The sequence below is a fragment of the Austrofundulus limnaeus genome, unplaced genomic scaffold, assembly GCF_001266775.1.
Source record: "Austrofundulus limnaeus strain Quisiro unplaced genomic scaffold, Austrofundulus_limnaeus-1.0 Scaffold29, whole genome shotgun sequence".
Classification (NCBI taxonomy): domain Eukaryota; kingdom Metazoa; phylum Chordata; class Actinopteri; order Cyprinodontiformes; family Rivulidae; genus Austrofundulus; species Austrofundulus limnaeus.
In genome coordinates this window covers 2,111,686-2,125,584 of record NW_013952431.1, presented here as the reverse complement: position 1 = coordinate 2,125,584, position 13,899 = coordinate 2,111,686, and the positions used below count along the sequence as shown (strand labels likewise).

The following is a 13,899-nucleotide window of genomic DNA, read 5'->3' as shown; positions in this document are numbered from 1 at the left end:
CACACACACACACACACACACACACACACACACACACACACACACACATACAGTTTTTAGATGAGAACTCAATGTCCAAAAAAGTGACAAGAAAACAAAAATCTTAGTTTTGATGTATTAAATGTGTAAGAAATGGAATGACTGTGGAATTAGGAACCGTTTTATTCTGCAAAAATAGCAGAACATTTAGTTTGCTTAAATGTTATGGTGTGTGACATTGTCACACTCCATGTTGATGACTATTTTTACTAAAATCTTCATTACTGTCCAAYTTAAACAGTGGTTGTGTTAAAAACTATTACAAATAAGATGTTTGTTCAGATATCAAAAGTCTAACTTCCTATGACCAGTTTAAACTTCATATTAAACCATTTTTCTTCTTTTAAAATGTGTTTTGCTCATGGGTGTAAACTTTCAGTTTTTAAAACAAATGTGTCTACATGTATAATGTCTTGCTATTAAAAGTCATAGCCTATTGTTGATTGAACTGCACGTTTTGATGTTTTTATTTGCTTTGGATTTCCAAAGCTGCAGGAGATTAAAAAAAAGTGTAAGAATAACAGTCAGATAGTATAATTCTTTATTTGTCTACTTAGTTTAATTCATATTGTTGCAGTGAAGAGAAGATGTTACAGGCATAATGAGAAGAAGGAAATTAGATTACTCAAATGCAATAAAGCTTTTTGGTAAAAACATAWTTGAGAAAGAGCAGGTGGAGGTCTGATTGGTTTTTGCTCAGTCAATAAACAAAGCTATTCAATTTTGTGTTACAAGGGAGCAAAAACAAAAAGGTAGGTGATGTCCTTCGGCGATAAGCTTTGCTCCTGTAAACATCTGGTCACATCTGCAGCCAGCTCAGGTCATCAGATCTGCACCAGATCAGGTCAGTTAAAATGACAAAATAAAAAAATTGAAGGTGGGGTGAGAAACAATGCATGATGTGTCACTCACTGAGCCTGTTCCTTTGTGATGGTTTTGCCCTCAGCCATCAGCTCCACAACCTGAGCCACTGCAGGATCGAAGGCCAAGCTGGCAGCAGCTACCACCTCCTCATCTCTGTTTATGACACAGACGGGGGTGGACGTTTAACTCACAAAGATTTGAATTTATTCTCACAGGGGTCAAAGGTCGYCTCGTGGCTGCTCACTTTATGTAAAACGCCAGGAACTTCCGCTCTTCCACTTTGCCTTTGAACACGATTTCTGTGTATCCCTCCCCATAGCCTGTGGAGGGAAACTAAACCCAGATTAGCTACAACTTCCATCAACAACATTTAATTCATATTTAAAACAAACTAAATGTCATTATAAATGGTTAGTAAAATAATAAATAATAAYACTCGACCTCCGTATCTGATGCTCTTCCCAGCAAAGGCAGACCAGAAGAAAGGTACAGATTTAATTGYTGTTGGTTTCTTCAGCATATTTAGAGCTGCTACTCTTCCTGGTTTAGTAAATCAAAAACAAAATAATAAAGCTGAGCACTACGATATGACATGTCTCATTCAGAGTCTGTGTTGTGATACTGTGATAAATCTGTGGATCACCGTGAGCGTGGGACATCTGCCAGTGACCGATGTTGACCCGCTGGTCGCCGCGAATGTTCAGAGGGAAGGAAGTGACGTCTCCGGCACTGAAAATATCGGCGACGTTGGTCTTCATGAACTATGAGGAGAAACCAAACCGTAATCTCCTTTTATATACGTACAGGAATCAAATCTGATCAAAAATATCAACAAACCTGTGTTTATCAGTCAATTTTAAAGTCATAGCACCAAAATAATGATTTATTCTTAAATTAATTCCACCTGGCTTTAGTCTTTTTTATGTTACCTTGTCAACAATTACAGCTTTATGAGAATCCACAGCAACCCCACTTCCTGTTAGAAAGTCAGAATTTGGGATAACACCTGGAAAAAAAAACAAGAGTTGATTTTATTAACAGTCATTAAAAGAAGCCATTTTAACTGTTTAACTCTAATTTATTGTTKGTGTAAACGTGCTTTATTATATTACAGAAAAACCCAAATTACCAATCCCAGCAATCACCACATCTGCCTCCAGCACTGCTCCACTCTTCAGCACCACCTGCTTCACCTACAATCAGGTAAAGTTTAGAGCTTTGCAATAAACCGTTTGGTACATTTCATCTTACTGAGACTCCCAAATTATTCTTATACCGCAAACAAGTCAAATTGAATGGAAACAGCATGAAGTCAGCCTTTACCTTTCCATTCTCTCCTCTGATCTCAGTCACTCTGTCTTTCATGTAGAACTTGACTTTTTTTTCCTCCAGCATCTTAAAAAGGAAAAAGTATTTGAAACATTTCATACAACAGCTTTGGAAAAAAAATGAATTTGGCACAAAAAAGAAAAGGAATTTTGGGTTTGGTTTCTTTGTAAAAGCTGTTTATTTTCCCTTAAACTATGTCACATTTTTAGAGAACATGTATTTGTGTGTTAAGTTGGTTTTTGTTGGTTGTGTTTATGAAAATCAACTCTTTTACTGTCAAACAATTTAGTCTGCTATTAACTCTTGTTTGGCGTTGTTTTTCTTGGATTAAATTATGTAAAAACAGGACATGTTTACAATTTCTTCATTTAACAAAGAGGGGCTTCGGTGGCATGTGGAAGAACCATACACAGCCACAACAACCTGACTCCTCCTTCTTAAGCATGTTGGTCACACACTTTTGTGAGACAGTATCCCATTCTTGAACCAGCATTTGTTAAGAATCACCCAGTGTGATTGTGTTAGAACAGCAAGCTGATCCCACATGTCGAAACTGTAAAGGCAGACCGTTTCATCCTCCCATAAACCCAGCTCTGTGGTTTGAGCTTTGTCATCTTAGAGAACAGAGTTCAGCCCCAGACTGATGGTGATATAAGACTGACACGATAGTCACAGGTGGGGTAGCAGAAACTCAGAACAAATGTCAAAGCAGAAGAACCTGTTTGGCATAAAAGATGCAACCGTCATATTTAACTCTGCTGCTCAACCCACAGATGCATTTTCTCAACAAATATGGCTCCATTTAAGAGAAAAGAAACCACTTTTTGAACAGCATTAAATTCATCACCAAGAAATAACCACTTTTTAAACAGCATTTAATTCATCACGAAAAAATAATCAATCAAACACAAATTTCCTCCCCTTTTTTTGGCTAGGTTTTGCACAAAATGTTTAAAACTTTATTAATATTGCTCACTTCCATCGTCATTTTGCCAATTTCTGGCCCCAAACTCTTCTCAAATGGGTACGAGGAGGGGCCGACCAAAGCTACACTGGCAGCTTTATCAGACAGGTATGACGCCACCTCCATACCTGTTTTATTAAAACAAAACAAAGCAAAAAGCTAATAATTAGCTAATATTTGCTAATAAAATACACATTTACATATTTTTTACACACTTAGCAAAACAGACACATTCTAAGAGACATTAATACATAAATGCTTAAATATTTTTTAAAAGCTATTTCAGGATTACCTATAAAGGAYGCTCCTATTACAACAGCGTTCTTGTTGAGGGAGGAGGCATGAATCTCCTTGGCGTCTTCATAGCTCTGCAGCAAATGGACGCCCCTCAAGTCCGAACCAGGACAGCTTAACGGACGCGCTCTGCATCCAAAAACATCCAAACCATTGCATGTGTGTTGTTTTAGGTTTTTGTGGTGTATTTTACAAAACAAAATTAAATAAAAAAAATGGTTTGGGATGCTGAGGATTACCTGCAGCCGCTTGAGATGAGGAGCTGGTCGTAATGCTCGGAGGCACCATCCTTCATCGTCACTTTCTTATCGGCTGGGCTCACAGACGTCACCTGCAGCAAGCAAACACACACCAACAGCTAATAGTAATACCTMGGTAAATTAAAGCCAAAAATGTTTAATGTTTGTGTGCTGCCGTGATTTTTTTGGAACTATAGTCTGTGCATTAGGAAAGCTGAATTGTACCATCAGTCTGAAAGTCCCGCCTACACCCAATCCCAACTAGCTACTGGCCTCTCACACTGTCAATCACTCTGTAACACTTCTTTAAAAGCCTAAAATAGCTAAATACATTGAAAATAACACAYAGTGGGTCTTTTGATATTTTGCTAACAGACAGACAACTCTTAATAGTRAATGGCAAAAATTTAGGCCAAGATCTTTTAACTTGTTAGCGCTAACAATGTGTGAAGATCAGTCTAAGCTACTACCATACCAAATCCACCTCTATATCGTAGAATAAACAGAGGTATAATCCAGTGACTCGTGAGATATTTTGCTAACAGAAACACAGGCACCTTTCGGGCTGCAGCTGAACTGTTCCATCTCTCACCTCTTTCCCCGTCTTTATCTCAATGCCATATTGTTGGTAGAAGTCAAGTGAGCGCAGGAGGATGCTGTCGCTCTCTACGTTCATCACCTGGAAAATGATTATGCTTTTTTACTAAAGGAGAAACTGAAAGGCAAAACAAAATGCTTCTTTATAAAACAAACAGGACTTGAAATTAAACACGGTTTGAGGGTTACTTTTCTGCTCTGAAAACATTCCTACTTTGCTGAGTTTGGGTTTGTCAAAAGGAGGCAGGCTGTCTTTGGTGACGATGACGATGCGACCCTGGTAGCAGTTTTGTCGAAGCGTCTCGGCACAAACCAGGGAGGCAGGACCTGAGATCACAAAATTCACACCGAAGTCACAAATCTCTCTGTCTATACAGTATCTCTGCCCTCGTCTTTGTTACAGATTAAAYAGAACATTACATTAGTAAGTAAATGCATCACCAAAAGTCACAGTACCTACAAAACGTCCAGATTTTTATTTATTTTTTTATTTTTTTAATGGAAATCTCACCTCCTCCTATCAGCAGGACTGTATGTTTGGCGTCAGGCTGAACTGAGCACATCTCCTTCATCCGCTTGGTTAAAGTCAGAGACTGAAAAAAAAAACATTATTTTAAGTTTTTTTTAACCACTAAAATATTTAAATAGATAAAATGGTATAAATCTCGTATTGCTTACCTTTTTGTTTATGGTAACATAAACTTTGCCATTCTCAACCTTGACCTAGTAGAAAAATTTACAATTATTAAAATCTGTATTTGCTGCAAAGTTGCTGTGTAATGCTAATTACTGGATGGCTCTGTTGAAATTGCTGAAGGAGCTAAAACTGAGTTGTTCAAATTAAAGAAGCTAAAATGAACAAAAGTATAGTTAACTTAAAAGTAGCAAAACAAATGCTAAAGCTTATATGGAGGAGGAGAGAGAGGAACACGCTRCGAGCTGTGAACCCGAGGACGTCCGCCGGACCAGATGGTATCTCCGGACGGGTGCTGAAGGTCTGTGCAGATCAGCTGGTGGGAGTCTTTACTGGGATCTTTAACCAGTCTCTGTCACAGGCCTGCCTGAAATCCTCCATCAYTGTTCCGCTGCCCAAGAAGTCATCAGTATCCAGCCTGGATGACTACAGACCGATTGCCCTCACCCCGATGGTGATGAAGTGCTTCGAGAGGTTGGTCCAGAGCCACATCAACTCTCTCATCTCTTCCACTTTTGACCCACACCAGATCCACAGAGGACGCCATCGCCACAGCTCTCCACACAACACTTTCCCAGCTGGAGCAGCAGGGGAGCTACGTGAGGCTTCTGTGGATTATAGTTCCACATTTAACACCATCCTGCCTGACAAGCTGGTATCCAAACTAGGGGATCTGGGTGGGGTTCATCTCTGGGGGAGACGAGTCTGCCTACAGGGATGAGGTGGAGCAGTTAACGGTGTGGTGCAGAGACAACCTGATTCTGAACACAACAAAAACTAATAGAAGGATCTGGTTGTTGACTTTAGGAGGAAACAGACTGACATCCAGCCGTTACTTATCAATGGGGACTGTGTGGAGAGGGTCTCGGACTTTCGCYTCCTGGGGGTTCACCTAAKCTGGGGTGTTAACACCAAGGAGGTGGTGAGGAAYGCCCAGCAGAGACTCTACTTCCTGAGGGTCCTAAAGAGGAATAACATCACCCAGAGACTGCTGGTGACCTTCTACCGCTGCTCCATTGAAAGTGTCCTGAGCTACTGTCTGTGTGAGTGGTTCTCCAGCTGCACAGTGGCTCAGAGGAAAGCACTCCAGAGAATCATAAAGGTGGCTCAGGACATTGTTGCCCTCTGCCCTCTCTGGAGGAATTGCACAGGACCTGTTGCCTCCAGAGATCACGRCACATACACAGAGACCCATCACACCCCGGGAACAGTTTGTTCGTCCAACTACCAGCAGGTAGGAGGTTCAGGACTGTCAGGACCAGAACGAACAGACTCAAGAACAGTTTCTATCCAACAGCAGTTAGACTTCTAAACACACATGGTTAACTTGGTAACACTACCGTTATATGCAATAATGGTCACTTGACACTTTGAAATGGCCTATTGCTGGGGTTTTTTTTTTTACATTTTTAAATCTTATTTTTATCTTACTTTTTAATTTTATTTTTATCTCTTTATCTTATATTTTATAATGTTCTGATTTAATTGCACTACGGGAGCTGCAAAATTATTTTGTTGTTTATTGTCTGTGGACCACAGTGTTCTTTTCAGTGCAACAATGACAATAAAGTTTTATCTTGCCTTGCCTTGCCTTGCCTTGCCTTGCCTTATCTCTTAATGTCAATAAAATAGTAGCTAAAAGAAGCAAAAATAGTTGCTGATGCTAAATGATAAAAAACAGTAGCTAAAACAAACAAAAAAGTAGCTAAAAGAAGCAAAACAGGTGATAGAGCTAAACTGACCAAAACAGTAGCTAAATGTAGGAAAAAAGATTCTTAAAGTAACAAAAATGCTTAAGCTATAATTATTAAAACAGATATTATAATAAACAAACAGCAGCTGAAAGTAGCAAAGCAGATGTTAAAGCTAAAGTCTATCAAACAGATCTAAAATGTGCAGCATGGTAGCTAAAAGATGTAACAAGCATAAAAGCAGCTAAAAGCTAAAGGTAGCATAGGAAGACATAACTTATAACATATAATAAGTGTTCTGAAGCAGATTTTAAAGCAAAAAAATATTTTAAGGAATAGAAGAGATCTCAGTAGGGAACTTTATTTGAACTAAAGTTACATATTTTGAAGGATATAKAAGTTTAAAGGTGAAAATGCCACAAAGTATGCAGAGGTAGTATGATGTTTTATTAGAATTTAAATTTTATTCATTATATGTTTTTGTAAAAGCAGAAACAATTTGCTTTTATACACTGTTTTATTTTATTTATTTTACCTTGTACGTGGGTATACAGTCTAGGCCTGGATACTCCTCAATGTCTCCAGTTTTGACGTTGAAGCAGGCTCCATGAAAAGGACATCTCACTCGATCTCCAACCAGTGCTCCTGAAAAATTACTACTTTAGATCTAYGACACATCTTTTAATGCAATAAAAAAAATCCAATTCTAGTAAATTAAGAGTTCACCTTTAATCAGAGGAGCACTGTAATGAGAGCACTTGCTTCCAACGGCGCTGTACTGACCCTGGGTTCGGACCAGCAGCACCTTTTGATCCCCCACAGTTACTTCCTTCATTCTTTAGTGACAAAAAGTGTGAAACGAGATAAGTGGGGAAAGGTTTGCATCACTGGGAGCAGCACGATTACATCTGATCMCGGATCTGTTTTTAAAGTGACAATGAAAGCTGAGACTTACTGTCCATCCTTGAGCTCAGACTCCTGACAAACCAGTCCAGTCACCTCCTCCTGGCCTCCTCTTTGACCTGCTTCTTGGTGCATGTCCATTCCTGCAGAAACATGTCTACTGTTACACATCAGAGGGCAGGATAGCACCCGGCACTGTATATGGGCGTTGCATATACACATATCCATTTACTTCTTTTTTGAAGTTACTTTATGATCAGCAGTTGAATTCTGCTATTGTTTGTTCAGTCGCATGAGACTTCTCCCGGGCCAGAAGCTGTCCTTGTTTCAGTTTTTTTTCTGGGTTACAAGAACATATTTTTATATATTCTAAATGACAAACCAATAAGATAACAAGCCCTAACATATGAAGTCTGAAAATTGCTTTTAAAAGTCGATTAAAAAATGTTRTAGCCGCCCGACTTCTGTTTAATGTTTGGAAATGGGGTCATTTATACATCTAGATGAATAATGTCAGAAAACTAAGATGAGCTTATAAAAKAAATWTTATTAGAGACATGCCCTGGACTCAGACCATGATTTTGATTTTGCCTCCATCCATGTAAAAGAGTTCAAAACCCCTGAGTTAATTTATACATGGCAACCTGCTTAAGGCTGTTAATCTAGTCATATTTTAATTATTTTTTAAAAAGACTACATATATGGAAGTAAAWTCTCCAAATAACAAATAATGCATTGTTCAGCAAAATTAATTTCAGCCATGACAAAGACATCGATTGAAAATTCTTATCAAGAATACTGAGCGCGTTTCTTAGAAGAATCACACTGTTCCACACAAGCAGCAATAAGATACACTTTATTTAAACATTTACATGGCTTATTTTGTCTATACAAACTTGTAGCTCCGTACTCACCTGATTTATTTCAGTGGTCAGCCAAAAGCCTCCTATAAAATCTGTTTGACAGAACTTCCGTTTTTCAGCACAAACACTCGCGGGGCTCCTCCCATAGCAACCGTAACCAAGGAAGAAGGGAGACAGGCGCTTGCTGTCGAGAAGTTCGTAATGCGCATGTGCCGAAAATGAAGAGTGGGCGGGGCCAACTCCAGGAAGAGCGAGCGATCGCTGGAGATAGTAGTAAATAATGCTTTTATGAAAGTAAATAATGCGTTTCGTTTGACAAAAGCAGTCTTGAAGCTAAACTATTTTTTGTAGGTGTTGTTTAGATATTGCCGGCAGGTGTCACTGTGCATCTAAACATCCATTATTCCCATTATCCATTATTGTTCTTTATAACCCAAGGCGTTTATATAGAAAGTGATCTTATTCAAGTCTATGATTTAGCCTCCTTGGGTACAACAGCTGAAAATTCAAAACAACAGCTGAAGTCTATGCTATTACATCTTTCATGTGCATTATCAGGTGGCGACATGMATGAAAGCAACGCAGTTTTGTTCAGTAAAATTAAAGCTTAAGCTCTCAGTCACCATAAAACACATTATTACAATTAAAAGCATCGCACTTGCTCTGGGCTCCAGACATGTACAAAATGGAATAATATTACTGTAAACACATGGTGAGCTGAGCTGCCTTATCTGTTGTTTTATTTGACGTAATTTTATTTTTCAGCATACACAGTTTTCTTTCCAATGCACTTGGTTAGAAATTTTAAATAAATAAATAAATAAATAAATAAATAAATAAATAAATAAATAAATAAATAAATAAATGCAGATGGCAAAACATTACGTTCTACTTTCCTAAATTTACTGTTCCTAAAAATAATTCAAGGTTATTTGGAGTTATATCACAGTATTGACAGTACACTGCATGACAAGATTTACTTTTATTTATAGGTTTTTTTTTTTCCCAGCAGATCAAGTGTAAAATGTGCAGAACAAAGTGCAGTATTTAGGTCATTGTACTGGACAGACTTCCAGAAATGACGAGAAAAACATTTCCCTCCGTTTTAGTAATGGGTTGTTTGGATGAGTGTCATATTTTCCGACATTACGTGAACGCAACCCAACAACACGCGCTCGTGGCCGCGCCCCTGTGTAGTAGGGCGGGTAGAACCCGTTGTTTGGGTTCTCGTGTTGATGTCAAAAAGTTACACAAGCTGTAGSAGCGAGGTTTTATAACAGTGCGGTTTGACAACTGTCAGCGAGGCGTCGGCGCTCACGTTTACCGAGTTTACCTCCGAACGAGGCGCAGAGAGGACCTCAACCCGACCTTCGGTCTAAATCAGAGGGGAAACGTTTGACCGACTCGGGATTTATTCGACTTGGTTGAGCTTCTTGACTGTGATTGTCTCAGCTGAGGTCCGTGCTTTGAGCAAACGTTCACCGCCTCCTCTCACGTTTCTGGCCGTCATGGAGTTCAGTTCGGTGATTTTAACCACCGGGAGCTCCGTGGTGTTCTTCAGGCTTGTGAATGCCGGTGTGGGGAGACTCCCGGTGCCCGAGCCTGCGCGCAGGAACGTCTGGAAATGGAGAAACATCTCCTCATCCTTCGTCCACAGTGTCATCACTGCCATATGGGCAGTGCTGTGGTAAGTGCAACAGAGACACCAACGTTTTGTTTTTAAATGAAATGAATAAATCTATCGATCTATAAAATAATAATAAATGAACTTGTAGTTTTTTTTAAATCAGTGTTTCCCAAAGTTGGGGTCGGGACCCAAAGTGGGGTCCCGAAAAATCAAGGTGGGGTCCTGAAAAGATTTTCTGAATTAATTACATTTTTGCCTTAGTTGTTACAAAGGAGTGAGGTTARTATATTTAAAATGGATAAATGTAGTATAAAAATATTGTTACTATGCCCATGTTTAGTTGACCTGATACAAATGTTTATCATCCAAAAATATCTGGGGGCACAGGTCTCTGCTACTGTTATTTTGTGGGTCAAAAGCTGAAAAGTTTGGGAACCACTGCACTTTGGTTCCCAAAGTTGGGCTTGGGACCCAATTATGGGTCATGAAGCACCTTGGATAATCTCCAGAAATCAATTTAAAGGGTAATAAAATAATTGCTGGTGTAATATTTCCCCTATAACTACTACAAAAACACAAAATAAGTATAAATAAGTATTTATATTTGTGTACAAGCTGTTTAGATTGTCAAAAAGCCTGTGTTTTTAGGGTTATTAATGGAGTTCGTGTACTCAGACCAGTAATATTTGGGTCACAAGTTTTTGCCATGGATATTTTGTGGGTCAGAAGATAAAAAGTTTGGGAACCACTGTTTTAAATGATAAATCTCCGACAAACAAATGGAGAGTTTTACAGCTGCTGTTTAGTTATGCTGTCATTTTTGTTTGCAAACTAACTCCACTGAAGCAGATCCATGCTGTTTACAAGAGTTATATTTTTTTATTGTTTAACCTTGATGTCAAAGCTACTTTAAAACTTATATGTTTAATGTTTTAAATGTTGTCATCTGTTTATCTTTCCAGCTTCTTCTTTCAACCACAGATGGCTGAGGATCTGATAGAAACTTACTCTGTCTTTTCTCACGCTTTGGTGTCCTTTTCAATCGGTGAGAAGCATTTCTTTGTTTTATTCTTATCAGTGGATTGTGATTCGTTTCCCATCCAAGTCATCTCATCTTTGCCATGCTTCTCCTCCTGCATACTTTGTCCTAGAGCTGCCATTGTAATTTATATCTGTAAAGCTCCTGTGCCAAAGGATGGCTATGCCTTTTGGTGCCTGTAAAACGTAAAGTTTATGAAATATTAATGTTTATTGAATTATAATGGCAGTCAATGGAGCCTTGTATTGTATACTGCCCCATGCTGTACTCAACTTGGTACTGCACCATAGTTTAATATTTCAACTCAGTAGTTCAGTGTTTACGGTACTAATATGATTGTATTTTGATGTTATATTATAATATTGTCTTAATACTGCTCTGTTGTTGTAATATTATGCATTTTGTGTCAATAATTGTATTGGCAATGTGGCCTCTTTCTGCACACATTCAAACCAACCCCTGCCACCATCTTCTGCCACAGCTCCACTGGTCTAATGGTCTGTCATGGACTTTCATGTGGGAGATCAGGGTTCATAACCCAGCTAATGTAACTTAAACAAAAAATCTCTTCAAATTCCATATTGTCACACAATTACCTTAATTACAAACACCTGCTGACGTGACAGGCACAAGCTGGTATAGAAAACACATTTGAACTTGGTCAAAGTTCATGCTGCAGGCAAAGCCATGCTGCAATGACATGCTGCATGGCAATGCACACTTGTTTTTACATCGTAAAAACCCATGTCTAGTTCTTCTTAATTTAGTTAGGAGTTCGTTGGATCTAATGTCCAAACAAAAGCTTTCAAAAACAWTGAGAAAACCCAAAGAAGACCCATTCATAAAAATGACAATCTATTTGGAAGTTAAATCGTTTTAAAAAATGACAGATTACTAAGTATTTTTTGCACAATCCTGTATGTTGAAATGTTCAGAGACAATCAGAAATTGTGGAAATTTAAAAAAAAAAAAAAATCGGTCTTTGTTCCGAAATAATTCAACAGGAAAGATGTCTGAAGAGAAGCGTGCTAAAAATTCAACTTAGCYAGTTATTTGATTAATTTTTCAATAAAGCTACAGTGAATATCAACACCTATTAAACACAAGCCAAAATGTAGGTTTGTATAAATTAGATTTTGCCTTATTTCATTATAATTACTCTAGGAGGACATGCTAACCTACATTCCTAAAACAGCAACCTTCCTTTAGTTTTGCATGTTTTCTCAATAATAATTTATGTATTCTGACGTGACAAAGTACATGTAAACTCTGCTAAATGCACATTTTTTTATGGGAGGGTTTATATTGGGCAAAAAGAGCTTGCAGAGGATTCCCAGGATGTTTGACATTCTTTCGGGACGCCCAGCCCATGAACCTGGAATAGCGAGGAACATCGTTGGGGATGGGGAAACTCAATGAAGGGCTTTGTAGTCAGTCCCAGGCACCAGACGTAAMTTCTTACACTCATGTGACATCACCAAGATTGTGCAAAAAAAAAAAAATCAGTTCATTAATGCACACTGCCCACATCAGATGCTGTTCTGTATCAGGACCAGAGTCAACCACCCCACATCAAAACGCTTCTCTAACCCTCCTACTCAAAACGTGCCATTGTTCTGGTTTTTCTTTTCTCTGCTAGCCGTCCATAAATCATTCTCCACTTGCTGAAAGGAGACTCGTGAGATTTATGAGACTCAAAAGAAGAATTTGGCCATATTTAATATATTTAATTAAGTTTCTGTGAATGAGTAATAAATATTTCATCTTGTACTCATTGTGAAAAGCTTCTTGAGCATGTTTAGCTTGTAGAAACAGTTTGCCCAGAATGGATGAGCTAAAGGCTAGTCCAGCTAACACRACARTGGATAGCTATCATTTTAAAATGGCTCYGGTTCATAATGGTTCACGTGAACATCTTTACATTGCTGTCAATTTTGATTGACAGTATTTGCTTGATGTATGGCATRATATATGTGTGAATATCAGCAGCTGCAGCTATCTGTAACATTTCTGGGGCTGAAATCGCTGTATAATGTCAAACTAGTKTCAGTGTAAAGGTTTAAATAAAACAATTTGAAGACTGCAGTTGTTTTAAGACGGCAGTGATCTGCTTTGGAAACGGCTTTGCCTGGGCAAAACAGCTGGATAAAACAGCTTAAATCTTCAAAAAATTCATAGCACTTCATGCAAAAGTCATGGTTTAAATCCTTACATCGCATCACATGGTTAATTAGACAGAAATATTTCAAAYATCCTGCCAGAATTGAACCTTGGATCTCCCAGAAGTGCAGCATTACACTGCTGCTGGTGTTATTTACAAATAACTATAGAATTCAAATGTGTAAAATGTTTTTTTTTAAAGACTTCTAAAATAGAGTTTGAACCACCAAGAACGTTTTTGAGAGTTAAGATGGCAACAATCCATTTTGGTTCTGGGTGTGTTCAAAGTATCATCAGTCCACTTGGGCGTCGGTTGTTACAGACTGAAGCCGTTTAAGAAGATTTTTCCATTTAAAATAAGATTAAGTCAAATTTGGTCAAAATGACCTCATCACATTTCAGATTCCTGGCTTTAAAGGGATCCATGATTAGTTGTAACATTAGACTTTATTTAATAAACATATATTTTAACTGTAGATACCTCATAGCGGTAACATAATGACCCCCGCACACACAAATGCACCAGAACTCAGACGTCTTTATTCCTAATAAATGTCATGGTACTAGGTGCATCCCAAAATTGTAGTGGTTTGGGT

The 13,899-nt window shown here is 38.3% G+C and overlaps 2 protein-coding genes across 2 annotated transcripts in view; one reads left to right on the top strand and one right to left on the bottom strand.

Annotated features, from left to right (window-relative positions):
• Positions 1-563: 563 nt before the first annotated feature.
• aifm4 (apoptosis inducing factor mitochondria associated 4) lies at positions 564-8,615 on the bottom strand. The gene is made up of 19 exons (XM_014005307.1): positions 8,529-8,615; positions 7,667-7,757; positions 7,438-7,547; positions 7,247-7,356; positions 5,005-5,049; positions 4,838-4,919; positions 4,541-4,653; positions 4,322-4,408; positions 3,730-3,821; positions 3,489-3,619; positions 3,209-3,324; positions 2,227-2,298; positions 2,033-2,096; positions 1,833-1,909; positions 1,547-1,664; positions 1,345-1,443; positions 1,148-1,223; positions 952-1,056; positions 564-869 (listed from the first exon to the last, which is right to left on the bottom strand). Exons 2-19 carry the CDS (start codon positions 7,753-7,755, stop codon positions 839-841), a joined length of 1,617 nt encoding a protein of 538 aa, XP_013860761.1. The 5' UTR covers positions 7,756-7,757; positions 8,529-8,615; the 3' UTR covers positions 564-838.
• Positions 8,616-9,662: 1,047 nt separating this feature from the next.
• The window catches only part of tlcd2 (TLC domain containing 2), a 26,225-nt gene continuing 21,988 nt past the window's right edge, over positions 9,663-13,899 (top strand). Inside the window, exons 1-2 of the mRNA XM_014005191.1 lie at positions 9,663-10,164; positions 11,067-11,229. Of these exons, the coding sequence (XP_013860645.1) occupies positions 9,986-10,164; positions 11,067-11,229 (342 nt within the window). The 5' untranslated portion in view covers positions 9,663-9,985. The remainder of the gene's footprint in view (positions 10,165-11,066; positions 11,230-13,899) is intronic.